The 14,084-nt window shown below is 49.2% G+C and overlaps 1 protein-coding gene across 1 annotated transcript in view; it reads right to left on the bottom strand.

The window, feature by feature from the left end:
• Positions 1-14,084, bottom strand: part of LOC115121519 (protein sidekick-2-like) — a 78,538-nt gene that overhangs the window by 62,732 nt on the left and 1,722 nt on the right. Inside the window, exons 2-9 of the mRNA XM_065010987.1 lie at positions 9,702-9,785; positions 9,355-9,549; positions 8,353-8,469; positions 7,980-8,147; positions 7,481-7,583; positions 5,103-5,279; positions 3,928-4,064; positions 1,306-1,453 (exon numbers count right to left, since the gene is read on the bottom strand). Of these exons, the coding sequence (XP_064867059.1) occupies positions 1,306-1,453; positions 3,928-4,064; positions 5,103-5,279; positions 7,481-7,583; positions 7,980-8,147; positions 8,353-8,469; positions 9,355-9,549; positions 9,702-9,785 (1,129 nt within the window). The remainder of the gene's footprint in view (positions 1-1,305; positions 1,454-3,927; positions 4,065-5,102; positions 5,280-7,480; positions 7,584-7,979; positions 8,148-8,352; positions 8,470-9,354; positions 9,550-9,701; positions 9,786-14,084) is intronic.

The raw sequence follows: 14,084 nt of genomic DNA, 5'->3' as shown, positions 1-14,084 counted from the left end.
TGAGGGTGTGTAGTAGTTAGTGTGTCTCTGAGGGTGTGTGTAGTAGTTAGTGTGTCTCTGAGGGTGTGTAGTAGTGTGTCTCTGAGGGTGTGTGTAGTAGTTAGTGTGTCTCTGAGGGTGTGTATCAGTGTGTCTCTGAGGGTGTGTGTAGTAGTTAGTGTGTCTCTGAGGGTGTGTAGTAGTTAGTATGTCTCTGAGGGTGTGTAGTAGTTAGTGTGTCTCTGAGGGTGTGTGTAGTAGTTAGTGTGTCTCTGATGGTGTGTGTAGTAGTTAGTGTGTCTCTGAGGGTGTGTAGCAGTGTGTCGCTGAGGGTGTGTAGTAGTTAGTGTGTCTCTGAGGGTGTGTAGTAGTTAGTATGTCTCTGAGGGTGTGTAGTAGTTAGTATGTCTCTGAGGGTGTGTGTAGTAGTTAGTGTGTCTCTGAGTGTGTGTAGTAGTGTGTCTCTGAGGTTGTGTGTAGTAGTTAGTATGTCTCTGAGGGTGTGTGTAGTAGTTAGTATGTCTCTAAGGGTGTGTGTAGTAGTTAGTGTGTCTCTGAGGGTGTGTTGTAGTTAGTGTGTCTCTGAGGGTGTGTAGTAGTTAGTGTGTGAGGCGAGCGTGTGTGTGTTGAGCTATATCTAAGGCGTCAACAGTACTCTGGGGAATTGACTTTCTGTTTGAAGCTCTGACTAATTCAGGCCTCTGTGTTACTCTAAAGACACAGAGAGATGGAAGGGGAGAGAGAGAGAGAGAGAGAGAGAGAGAGAGAGAGAGAGAGAGAGAGAGAAGAGAGAAAGAGAGAGAGAGAGAGACAGTAGCTGGGTCATCACACCCATGGTGATTCACACAGCAGTATTTTTCGGGGGTCAGCTCACTCCTAGTTATCAAACACACACACAGTCATTCCCATGTTTGAGAAAAACCCTGGGGACTTCTGAGAGACTAGTCAGAGAGTCAACACTGAACCACAGAGAAGGGAAGGAACAGGTAGGATCATATCCAGTGGGGAGAAAACATTTTGAAACAGGGAGGTACTACCTGTCCAATGAGGACACATATTTGTCTTTCCTTTGCAAAAGGTTTTTCTACGGTGTGCCCTACTGACCACACCACAGTTTGTTCAAAAACAGTACATTTTTATTGATGTTTTCTTCAGGTTGTTCTTGCTATAACACATTGGATCTCTCCCTCTGTAACAACTGCTGATGTCAATGGGATTACAAATGAATGTGATTGATTATACTATGAAAGACAGCCACACACCATTCATATATATCTCTGGGATTCTCCTGGTTAAATATGGGATACATGAACATTAAAACCCCACCGGTCAGTCTCCTTGCTGAACTGTCCCCTGCCCACGTCATTGACCGCACACAGCCTGAACTGGTAGGACCGTGCTGGGATCAAACCACCCACGGTCACCCCGGTCGACTCCGGTTCAATATTGGCCAGGAGCACTGTCCACGGGGCATCTACGACAGGGAGAGAGAGAGAGAGAGAGAGAGAGAGAGAGAGAGAGAGAGAGAGAGAGAGAGAGAGAGAGGAGAGAGAGGCAGAGAGAGAGGAGACAGAGAGGGGAGACAGAGAGAGAGAGAGAGAGAGAGAGAGGAGAGACAGAGAGGAGAGAGAGGGAGACAGAGAGGGAGAGAGAGGGAGACAGAGAGGGAGAGAGAGAGAGAGAGAGAGAGAGAGAGAGAGAGGGAGAGAGAGAGGAGAGAGAGAGGGAGGGAGAGAGAGGGAGACAGAGACAGAGAGAGAGAGAGAGAGAGAGAGAGAGAGAGAGAGAGAGAGAGAGAGAGGGAGACAGAGAGGGAGAGAGAGGGAGACAGAGAGGAGAGAGAGAGACAGAGAGGGAGAGAGAGAGAGAGAGAGAGAGAGAGAGAGAGGGAGAGAGAGACAGGGAGAGAGAGAGAGAGAGGGAGAGAGAGGGAGACAGAGGGAGAGAGAGGGAGAGAGAGAGGGGGAGAGAGGGAGACAGAGAGGGAGAGAGGGAGAGAGAGGGAGAGAGAGAGAGAGAGAGGAGAGAGAGAGAGAGAGAGAGAGAGAGAGAGAGAGAGAGAGAGAGAGAGAGGGAGGGAGAGAGAGGGGAGAGAGAGAGGGAGACAGAGAGAGAGAGGAGAGAGAGACAGAGAGAGAGAGGAGGAAGACAGAGAGGGAGAGAGAGAGAGAGGGAGAGAGAGAGAGGGAGAGAGAGAGGGAGAGAGAGAGAGGGAGAGAGAGGGAGAGAGAGGGAGAGAGACAGAGAGGGCGCTTGAGTCAATGTTTGCTGAAAGGAAGTCTGACTATCTCTACACTGTCACTGAGTAAACTGAGTCTAGTGTAGTATTAGTGTTCAGTATTCTAGCTGTAGTATTCAGTATTCAGTATTCCAGCTGTAGTATTCAGTATTCCAGCTGTAGTATTCTGTTCATAGTGTTTAGTATTCAGTATTCCAGCTGTAGTATCCAGTATTCCAGCTGTAGTATTCTGTTCATAGTGTTTAGTGTTCAGTATTCCAGATGTAGTATTCTGTTCATAGTGTTTAGTGTTCAGTATTCCAGATGTAGTATTCTGTTCATAGTGTTTAGTGTTCAGTATTCCAGCTGTAGTATTCTGTTCATAGTGTTTAGTATTCCAGCTGTAGTATTCTGTTCATAGTGTTTAGTGTTCAGTATTCCAGCTGTAGTATTCTGTTCATAGTGTTTAGTGTTCAGTATTCCAGATGTAGTATTCTGTTCATAGTGTTTAGTGTTCAGTATTCCAGCTGTAGTATTCTGTTCATAGTGTTTAGTGTTCAGTATTCCAGCTGTAGTATTCTGTTCATAGTGTTTAGTGTTTAGTATTCCAGCTGTCATATTCTGTTCATAGTGTTTAGTGTTCAGTATTCCAGCATTCTGTTCATAGTGTTTAGTGTAGTATTCTGTAGTATTCTTCATAGTGTTTAGTGTTCAGTATTCCAGAGTGTAGTGTTCAGTATTCCAGCTGTTCATAGTGTTTAGTGTTCAGTATTCCAGCTGTAGTATTCTGTTCATAGTGTTTAGTGTTCAGTATTCCAGCTGTAGTATTCTGTTCATAGTGTTTAGTGTTTAGTATTCCAGCTGTAGTATTCTGTTCATAGTGTTTAGTATTCCAGCTGTAGTATTCTGTTCATAGTGTTTAGTGTTTAGTATTCTAGCTGTAGTATTCAGTATTCCAGCTGTAGTATTCTGTTCATAGTATTCAGTATTCCAGCTGTAGTATTCTGTTCATAGTGTTTAGTGTTTAGTATTCCAGCTGTAGTATTCTGTTCATAGTGTTTAGTGTTCCAGCTGTAGTATTCAGTTCATAGTGTTTAGTGTTCCAGATTTAGTATTCTGTTCATAGTGTTTAGTGTTTTGTATTCTAGCTGTAGTATTCAGTATTCCAGCTGTATTATTCTGTTCATAGTGTTTAGTGTTCCAGCTGTAGTATTCAGTTCATAGTGTTTAGTGTTCCAGATTTAGTATTCTGTTCATAGTGTTTAGTATTCCAGCTGTAGTATTCAGTATTCCAGCTGTAGTATTCTGTTCATAATGTTTAGTATTCCAGCTGTAGTATTCTGTTCATAAATGTTCAGTATTCCAGCTGTAGTATTCTGTTCATAGTGTTTAGTGTTCAGTGTTCCAGCTGTAGTATTCTGTTCATAGTGTTTAGTGTTCAGTATTCCAGCTGTAGTATTCAGTATTCCAGCTGTAGTACTCTGTTCATAGTGTTTAGTGTTTAGTATTCCAGATGTAGTATTCGGTTCATAGTGTTTAGTATTCCAGATGTAGTATTCTGTTCATAGTGTTTAGTGTTCAGTATTCCAGCTGTAGTATTCAGTTCATAGTGTTTAGTGTTCAGTATTCCAGATGTAGTATTCTGTTCATAGTGTTGAGTATTCCAGATGTAGTACTCTGTTCATAGTGTTCCGTATTCCAGATGTAGTATTCTCTACTAGTCCACTCACTGTTCTCTGAGACCTCCAGGATGTATCGGATCAGGGGGCTGTTCCCATCGAAGGCCTGAGCCCAGGTCAGATTGATGGCCCTCTTCTCTACCTGGCTCAGAGCTGCACTGGGGATCTCTGGCGCATGGGGAAGCTGCCTGTACAGGGTGGGGGGATGAGGGGGAAGGTGTGTTTGTGCGTGTGTGCGTACGTGTGTGTGTGTGTGTGCGAAGGAGAGACATAAACAGACAGAGCACAGTTCAGAGAAAATGAGAGAGACCAAGACAGAATGTTAATATCATAAATATCCACTGAACGTGGTAGTTAATAGTGAAAATAGCAGAGTGCAGAGAGGAGTTGATGACGGAGGGAGGAGATGAGAGGTGAGGGGAATATGATACATCTGTAGAGTAGCTGTGGATGAGACAACAGCACACTGCTAGAGAGTCAATGAGAGAGGAGAGAGAGATAGAGAGATAGAGATAGAGCGCGAGAGAGAGCGCGAGAGAGAGAGCGAGACAGAGACAGAGAGAGAGAGGGAGAGAGAGAGAGAGAGAGAGAGAGACAGAGACAGAGACAGAGATAGAGGGGGAGACAGAGAGAGAGAGCGAGAGAGCGCGAGAGCGCGAGAGAGAGAGGGAGAGACAGAGACAGAGATAGAGGGAGTTAGAGAGAGAGAGAGAGTGTGAGAGAGAGAGGGAGAGACAGAGAGCGTGAGAGAGAGAGTGAAAGAGAGAGAGCGAGAGAGAGAGAGAGAGAGTGCGAGAGAGAGAGGGAGAGAGAGAGAGACAGAGAGCGCGAGAGCGAGAGGGAGAGAGAGAGAGCGAGAGAGAGAGAGCGAGAGCGAGAGAGAGAGCGAGAGTGCGAGAGCGAGAGGGAGAGAGAGAGAGACAGACAGAGACAAAGACAGAGATAAAGGGGGAGAGAGAGAGAGAGAGAGAGCGAGAGCGCGAGAGAGAGAGGGAGAGACAGAGACAGAGATAGAGGGAGTTAGAGAGAGAGGGTCAGGGACAGATAGTGAATGTAGAACAGTATGCAGTTGCAAGAGACACAGAGAGGGGGAAGAGAGAGAGAGGAAGAGGAAGATGAAGAGTGAATGGATAATACTGCATGATGGGAGGAAGATAGAGATGGACACACAACGCCAGACAGAGTGACTGACCAAGAGAGAGATCTCAACTAGATGTGAGGTTAACCTGACTCTGAGGTGAGCGCTGCGTGAGTCGTTGCCCCCTACAGAGGTGACTCTACAGGTGTATGTTCCGATGTCACCTGACCAGGTCTGGGAGAGGTGCAGAGTCCCGTCAGGGTCCAGACGGAGCCGGGGAGAGGTGCTCACATCCACCACTGAACCACTCTTCTCCCAAACATACCTGGAAAAGAGGACAACACACACACCATCCCACACACACAACAACACACATACCAAAACACATACGCACCAAAACACACACACACACACACACACACACACACACACACACACACACACACACACACACACACACACACACACACACACAACAACACACATATCAAAACACATACGCACCAAAACACACACACACACACACACACACACACACACACACACACACACACACACACACACACACACACACACACACACACACACACACACACAACAACACACATATCAAACACACACACACACACACACACACACACACACACACACACACACACACACACACACACACACACACACACACACACAGACACATGGTTACCATAGAGCACTTTGAGACTGTTGATGTAAAAAGGGTTTAATGAATTCTCTCTGAAACACACAGACGCTCTGCTCATACTGATCCAGATACTCAGACTGTGTGTGTCCCTGTCTGCTCATACTGATCCAGATACTCAGACTGTGTGTGTCCCTGTCTGCTCATACTGATCCAGATACTCAGACTGTGTGTGTGTGTGTCCCTGTCTGCTCATACTGATCCAGATACTCAGACTGTGTGTGTGTGTGTCCCTGTCTGCTCATACTGATCCAGATACTCAGACTGTGTGTGTGTGTGTCCCTGTCTCCTCATACTGATCCAGATACTCAGACTGTGTGTGTCCCTGTCTGCTCATACTGATCCAGATACTCAGACTGTGTGTGTCACTGTCTGCTCATACTGATCCAGATACTCAGACTGTGTGTGTGTGTGTCACTGTCTGCTCACACTGATCCAGATACTCAGACTGTGTGTGTGTGTGTGTCCCTGTCTGCTCATACTGATCCAGATACTCAGACTGTGTGTGTGTGTGTGTCCCTGTCTCCTCATACTGATCCAGATACTCAGACTGTGTGTGTGTGTCCCTGTCTGCTCATACTGATCCAGATACTCAGACTGTGTGTGTCACTGTCTGCTCATACTGATCCAGATACTCAGACTGTGTGTGTGTGTGTCACTGTCTCCTCACACTGATCCAGATACTCAGACTGTGTGTGTGTGTGTGTGTGTCCCTGTCTGCTCATACTGATCCAGATACTCAGACTGTGTGTGTCACTGTCTGTTCATACTGATCCAGATACTCAGACTGTGTGTGCGTGTGTCACTGTCTGCTCACACTGATCCAGATACTCAGACTGTGTGTGTCACTGTCTCCTCATACTGATCCAGATACTCAGACTGTGTGTGTCAATGTCTGCTCACACTGAGTCAGATACTCAGACTGTGTGTGTCCCTGTCTCCTCATACTGATTCAGATACTCAGACTGTGTGTGTCAATGTCTCCTCATACTGATTCAGATACTCAGACTGTGTGTGTCAATGTCTGCTCACACTGATTCAGATACTCAGACTGTGTGTGTCAATGTCTCCTCATACTGATCCAGATACTCAGACTGTGTGTGTCACTGTCTCCTCATACTGATTCAGATACTCAGACTGTGTGTGTCAATGTCTGCTCACACTGATTCAGATACTCAGACTGTGTGTGTCAATGTCTCCTCATACTGATCCAGATACTCAGACTGTGTGTGTCAATGTCTGCTCACACTGATTCAGATACTCAGACTACTCACACCAAAACTTCTCATTTCCTCCATTAACTTCAACTGATCAACCTCTTTGATCTATTCCACTACAGCCCCCTGATTCAACTGATCAACCTCTTTGATCTATTCCACTACAGCCCCCTGATTCAACTGATCAACCTCTTTGATTTATTCCACTACAGCCCCCTGATTCAACTGATCAACCTCTGATTTATTCCACTACAGCCCCCTGATTCAACTGATCAACCTCTTTGATTTATTCCACTACAACCCCCCCTGATTCAACTGATCAACCTCTTTGATTTATTCCACTACAACCCCCCCTGATTCAACTGATCAACTAATCACGTAGCCTTTGAGGAGCTGAGTCAGGTGTCAGCTTGGCATCCAATTAACTGACAGACACACTGAGGTCATGGGTCACCCCACAGGACATGACATCATCCTTACCTGACAGACACACTGGGGTCATGGGTCACCCCACAAGACATGACATCATCCTTACCTGACAGACACACTGGGGTCATGTTGTCACCCCACAGGACATGACATCATCCTTACCTGACAGACACACTGGGGTCATGGGTCACCCCACAGGACATGACAGCCTTGGTCCCCTTGATGACACTCTGGTCTGCAGGTGGCTTGGTGATACGGGTCCGTGCTGACAACATAGAGAGACTTCAGGTTACTGGCTGTTTAACAGGTGGTTGACAGAGACTTCAGGTTACTGGCTGTTTAACAGGTGGTTGACAGAGACTTCAGGTTACTGGCTGTTTAACAGGTGGTTGACAGACATCAGGTTACTGGCTGTTTAACAGGTGGTTGACAGAGACTTCAGGTTACTGTCTGTTTAACAGGTGGTTGACAGAGACTTCAGGTTACTGGCTGTTTAACAGGTGGTTGACAGGCTTTCAGGTTACTGGCTGTTTAACAGGTGGTTGACAGACTTCAGGTTACTGGCTGTTTAACAGGTGGTTGACAGAGACTTCAGGTTACTTGCTGTTTAACAGGTGGTTGACAGAGACTGTATAATCCCCCCCGCCCCCTCCAAACTCACCCCACACCAGTAGATCTGCCGCAGCCTCGTCTATGCCTCTGGAGTTGCTGGCCATGCAGGTATAAGTCCCAGCATCAGAGAGGTGAGATGGGGAGACCAGTAGACTGCCTGACTCCAGTAGGGTGAACCTGGGCAGCTGGACAGAACCACTGGCCAACACACGTTCACCTGGAGAGAGAGAGAGAGAGAGAGAGAGAGAGAGAGAGAGAGAGAGGAGAGAGAGAGAGAGAGGGAGAGAGAGAGAGAGAGAGAGAGAGAGAGAGAGAGAGAGAGAGAGGGAGAGAGAGAGTTAGTGAAGTATGGAGACGGAACCTGAAGAAGATGGAAGAGTTGAGTGTGAGAAAGAAGTGTCAGTTAATGTCCACCACCATACCTTTCTGCCAGGTGATAGCTGGTCGCGGGGCTCCGCTGGTCTCACAGTGGAGGATGACTGACATGCCGTCAATCACAGCACTGTCAGCTGGACCTGCCGTGATGTTGGGGGCAATACCTGGGTAGAGACAAACAGGTAGGTGAGACAGACAGACAGACAGACAGACAGACAGACAGACAGACAGACAGACAGACAGACAGACAGACAGACAGACAGACAGACAGACAGACAGACAGACAGACAGACAGACAGACAGACAGACAGACAGACAGACAGACAGACAGACAGACAGACAGACAGACAGACAGACAGACAGACAGACATACAGACAGACACCTGATGAGGTGAGAACACAGATGAGAAGGCTGATGATGAGACTGATGATGAGAGATGTGAGGTAACTGTGTGAACTTTTAATTCATTTATCAAAGACTGTCAGTCAGTCAGCTCCCATTTTTCAAGATAACGACTTAGAGACTGACAGGCACAAGGCTCCCTCGCCCTCTCTTTCCTTTCCCTCTTCATCCCTCTTATTCTCTCTCTCTTACTTGTTCGTTTTCTCTCTAATTCTCTCTCAAAATAGCCAATAATTGCCTGAGTGTGTAGTGTGACAGGTCTGAGAGACGGAGAGAAGAAGAAGAGATGAGAGAGGGTGGAAAGGGGGAAGGAAAGAGGGAGAGATGGAGAGACTGATGTGGGAAATGGTGGGTTGGGGACTTGACGTACTGGTAGAGAGAGAGAGAGAGAGAGAGAGAGAGAGAGAGAGAGAGAGAGAGAGAGACGTACTGGTAGAGAGAGAGAGACAGAGAGAGAGAGAGAGAGAGAGAGAGACGTACTGGTAGAGAGAGAGAGAGAGAGAGAGAGACGTACTGGTAGAGAGAGAGAGAGACGTACTGGTAGAGAGAGAGAGAGAGAGAGAGAGACGTACTGGTAGAGAGAGAGAGAGCGAGAGAGAGAGACGTACTGGTAGAGAGAGAGAGAGAGAGAGAGAGAGAGACGTACTGGTGACAGCGAGGTAGGTGTTGGTCTGTATCTCTCCAGCCAGGTTGCGTGCGAAGCACTGGAACATCCCTGTATCGTCAGGTAACAGACCGTTGATCTGCAGACTGCCCCCAACTAACACCCTGTACCTGGGCATCTTCACTGGACTGATGACCACAGCATCCTTATACCACACTATGTCTGGCTGGGGGACACCTAGAGAGAGGAGAGGAGAAGAGTGAGTTGGATTTAAATATCTATCGCTTTTTACAGCATCAGGGCTCTCTCTCACAGACACACGCACGCACGCACACACACACACACAAACACACACACACACACACAAACACACACACACACACACACACCTCGTGCCTGGCAGGGGATATCCACCACCTTCTCCATCTCTGCACTGATGTGTTGGACAGGCTCCTTCACAAACTGGGGATGGTCTGGAGAGGAGAGGAGAGGAGAGGAGGGGAGGGGAGAGGAGAGGGCAGAGGTGAGGATGAGTAGAGAGGAGAGATGGAGGGGAGAGGAGAAGAGAGGAGAGGAGAGGAGAGGGAGGGGATAGGATAGGAGAGGAGAGGAGAGGAGGAGGGGAGAGGAGAGGAGAGGAGAGGATGAGAGTAGAGGAGAGACGAGAGAGGAGAGGAGAGGAGAGGAGGGGATAGGAGAGGAGGGGATAGGAGAGGAGAGGAGGGGGGATAGGAGAGGAGAGGAGAGGAGAGGGAGAGGAGAGGAGAGGAGAGGAGAGGAGAGGAGAGGAGAGGAGAGGAGGTGAGAGGAGAGGAGAGGGCAGAGGTGAGGATGAGAGTAGAGGAGAGACGAGGAGAGGAGAGGGTGGGAGAGGAGAGGAGAGGAGAGGAGAGGATAGGAGAGGAGGGGATAGGAGGGGATATGAGAGGAGAGGAGGGGATAGGAGAGGAGAGGAGAGGAGAGGATGGGAGAGGAGAGGATGGGAGGGGAGAGGATGGGAGAGGAGAGGAGAGGAGAGGAGGGGAGGGGAGACGAGGAGGAGACGAGGAGATGAGGAGACGAGGAGAGGAGGAGAGGGAGGAGAGTAGAGGAGAGGAGAGGAGGAGGGCAGAGTAGAGGAGGGGAGAGTAGAGGAGGGGAGGGGAGGAGAGGAGGAGAGGAGGAGAGTGGAGGAGGGAGAGGATAGGAGGATAGGAGAGGAGAAGTGTGAAGAGGAGAGGGGTGGAGAGGAGGAGAACAGAGGAGAGGATGAGAGGAGGGGAGAGGGGAGGAGAGGAGGAGAGAGGGGAGGAGAGGAAGAGAGAAGAGAGAAGAGGAGTTGAGGGAAACAGTTATAACCTTCCTCTAAGTTTCTTGAACATTTTTAACAAGTTGTGACAATGAAGTCACTTCCGGGTTGGAGCGAGCGGTCGCATCTGCACTCGGTCCGCAGGAGACTCTGCTAGCTAGCCAACAGCTAGCCAACGTCTACCGAACAGAACTTCTGCACTCAACAATCCGGTCGCATTTCGCTTCGCTCCACAGGTAGTATCACATTTTTCATTTCATTTCATTACAGTACAACGGCTTGATTTGTTTGATCGTAGCTAGCTACATAGCTAGCTACATAGCCGTCTTTGTATCAAAGATAATTGTGTAGTCTAGAGCGATTTCCTAGGTTAGTTAGCCAGCTATTGTCGTTCTTTTAACGCAACGTAACGTAATCAAACACTGCTAGCTAGCCAGCTAGCCCCGAATAGCAGCACAGTAGAAACTATTACACTCAACGGAACGACTTGATTAGTGTAGTGTCAACAACGCAGCCAATGCCAACTAGCCTACTTAGTCAACAACGCAGCCTCTGCCAGCTAGCCTACTTCAGCAGTACTGTATCATTTTAATCATTTTAGTCAATAAGATTCTTGCTACGTAAGCTTAACTCTCTGAACACTCGTGACGTGTAGTCCACTTGTCATTCCAATCTCCTTTGCATTAGCGTAGCCTCTTGTGTAGCCTGTCAACTATGTGTCTGTCTATCCCTGTTCTCTCCTCTCTGCACAGACCATACAAACGCTCCACACCGCGTGGCCGCGCCACCCTAATCTGGTGGTCCCAGCGCGCACGACCCACGTGGAGTTCCAGGTCTCCGGTAGCCTCTGGAACTGCCGATCTGCGGCCAACAAGGCAGAGTTCATCTCCGCCTATGTCTCCCTCCAGTCCCTCGACTTCTTGGCACTGACGGAAACATGGATCACCACAGACAACACTGCTACTCCTACTGCTCTCTCTTCGTCTGCCCACGTGTTCTCGCACACCCCGAGAGCTTCTGGTCAGCGGGGTGGTGGCACCGGGATCCTCATCTCTCCCAAGTGGTCATTCTCTCTTTCTCCCCTTACCCATCTGTCTATCGCCTCCTTTGAATTCCATGCTGTCACAGTTACCAGCCCTTTCAAGCTTAACATCCTTATCATTTATCGCCCTCCAGGTTCCCTCGGAGAGTTCATCAATGAGCTTGATGCCTTGATAAGCTCCTTTCCTGAGGACGGCTCACCCTCACAGTTCTGGGCGACTTTAACCTCCCCCACGCCCTACCTTTGACTCATTCCTCTCTGCCTCCTTCTTTCCACTCCTCTCCTCTTTTGACCTCACCCTCTCACCTTCCCCCTACTCACAAGGCAGGAAATACGCTCGACCTCATCTTTACTAGATGCTGTTCTTCCACTAACCTCGTTGCAACTCCCCTCCAAGTCTCCGACCACTACCTTGTATCCTTTTCCTCTCGCTCTCATCCAACACTTCCCACACTGCCCCTACTCGGATGGTATCGCGTCCCAACCTTCGCTCTCTCTCCCCGCTACTCTCTCTCTTCCATCCTATCATCTCTTCCCTCTGCTCAAACCTTCTCCAACCTATCTCCTGATTCTGCCTCCTCAACCCTCCTCTCCTCCCTTTCTGCATCCTTTGACTCTCTATGTCCCCTATCCTCCAGGCCGGCTCGGTCCTCCCCTCCCGCTCCGTGGCTCGACGACTCATTGCGAGCTCACAGAACAGGCTCCGGGCAGCCGAGCGGAAATGGAGGAAAACTCGCCTCCCTGCGGACCTGACATCCTTTCACTCCTCCTCTCTACATTTTCCTCTTCTCTCTCTGCTGCTAAAGCCACTTTCTACCACTCTAAATTCCAAGCATCTGCCTCTAACCCTAGGAAGCTCTTTGCAACCTTCTCCTCCCTCCTGAATCCTCCCTCCCCCTCCCCCTCCTCCCTCTCTGCAGATGACTTTCACAACCATTTTGAAAAGAAGGTCGACGACATCCGATCCTCGTTTGCTAAGTCAAACGACACCGCTGGTTCTGCTCACACTGCCCTACCCTGTGCTCTGACCTCTTTCTCCCCTCTCTCCAGATGAAATCTCGCGTCTTGTGACGGCCGGCCGCCCTACAACCTGCCCGCTTGACCCTATCCCCTCCTCTCTTCTCCAGACCATTTCGGAGACCTCCTCCCTTACCTCACACTGCTAAAGCTAACTCTCTCTCCTCTGCTCTCATCCTTCTAGACCTATCGGCTGCCTTCGATACTGTGAACCATCAGATCCTCCTCTCCACCCTCTCCGAGTTGGGCATCTCCGGCGCGGCCCACGCTTGGATTGCGTCCTACCTGACAGGTCGCTCCTACCAGGTGGCGTGGCGAGAATCCGTCTCCACACCACGTGCTCTCACCACTGGTGTCCCCCAGGGCTCTGTTCTAGGCCCTCTCCTATTCTCGCTATACACCAAGTCACTTGGCTCTGTCATAACCTCACATGGTCTCTCCTATCATTGCTATGCAGACGACACACAATTAATCTTCTCCTTTCCCCTTCTGATGACCAGGTGGCGAATCGCATCTCTGCATGTCTGGCAGACATATCCGTGTGGATGACGGATCACCACCTCAAGCTGAACCTCGGCAAGACGGAGCTGCTCTTCCTCCCGGGGAAGGACTGCCCGTTCCATGATCTCGCCATCACGGTTGACAACTCCATTGTGTCCTCCTCCCAGAGCGCTAAGAACCTTGGCGTGATCCTGGACAACACCCTGTCGTTCTCAACTAACATCAAGGCGGTGGCCCGTTCCTGTAGGTTCATGCTCTACAACATCCGCAGAGTACGACCCTGCCTCACACAGGAAGCGGCGCAGGTCCTAATCCAGGCACTTGTCATCTCCCGTCTGGATTACTGCAACTCGCTGTTGGCTGGGCTCCCTGCCTGTGCCATTAAACCCCTACAACTCATCCAGAACGCCGCAGCCCGTCTGGTGTTCAACCTTCCCAAGTTCTCTCACGTCACCCCGCTCCTCCGCTCCCTCCACTGGCTTCCAGTTGAAGCTCGCATCCGCTACAAGACCATGGTGCTTGCCTACGGAGCTGTGAGGGGAACGGCACCTCAGTACCTCCAGGCTCTGATCAGGCCCTACACCCAAACAAGGGCACTGCGTTCATCCACCTCTGGCCTGCTCGCCTCCCTACCACTGAGGAAGTACAGTTCCCGCTCAGCCCAGTCAAAACTGTTCGCTGCTCTGGCCCCCAATGGTGGAACAAACTCCCTCACGACGCCAGGACAGCGGAGTCAATCACCACCTTCCGGAGACACCTGAAACCCCACCTCTTTAAGGAATACCTAGGATAGGATAAAGTAATCCCTCTCACCCCCTCCCCTGAAAAGATTTAGATGCACTACTGTTCCACTGGAGGTCATAAGGTGAATGCACCAATTTGTAAGTCGCTCTGGATAAGAGCGTCTGCTAAATGACTTAAATG

The sequence above is a fragment of the Oncorhynchus nerka genome, linkage group LG26 (assembly GCF_034236695.1).
Source record: "Oncorhynchus nerka isolate Pitt River linkage group LG26, Oner_Uvic_2.0, whole genome shotgun sequence".
Lineage (NCBI taxonomy): Eukaryota > Metazoa > Chordata > Actinopteri > Salmoniformes > Salmonidae > Oncorhynchus > Oncorhynchus nerka.
The sequence above is the reverse complement of the archived record's forward strand: the minus strand, read 5'-3'. Positions and strand labels throughout refer to the sequence as shown.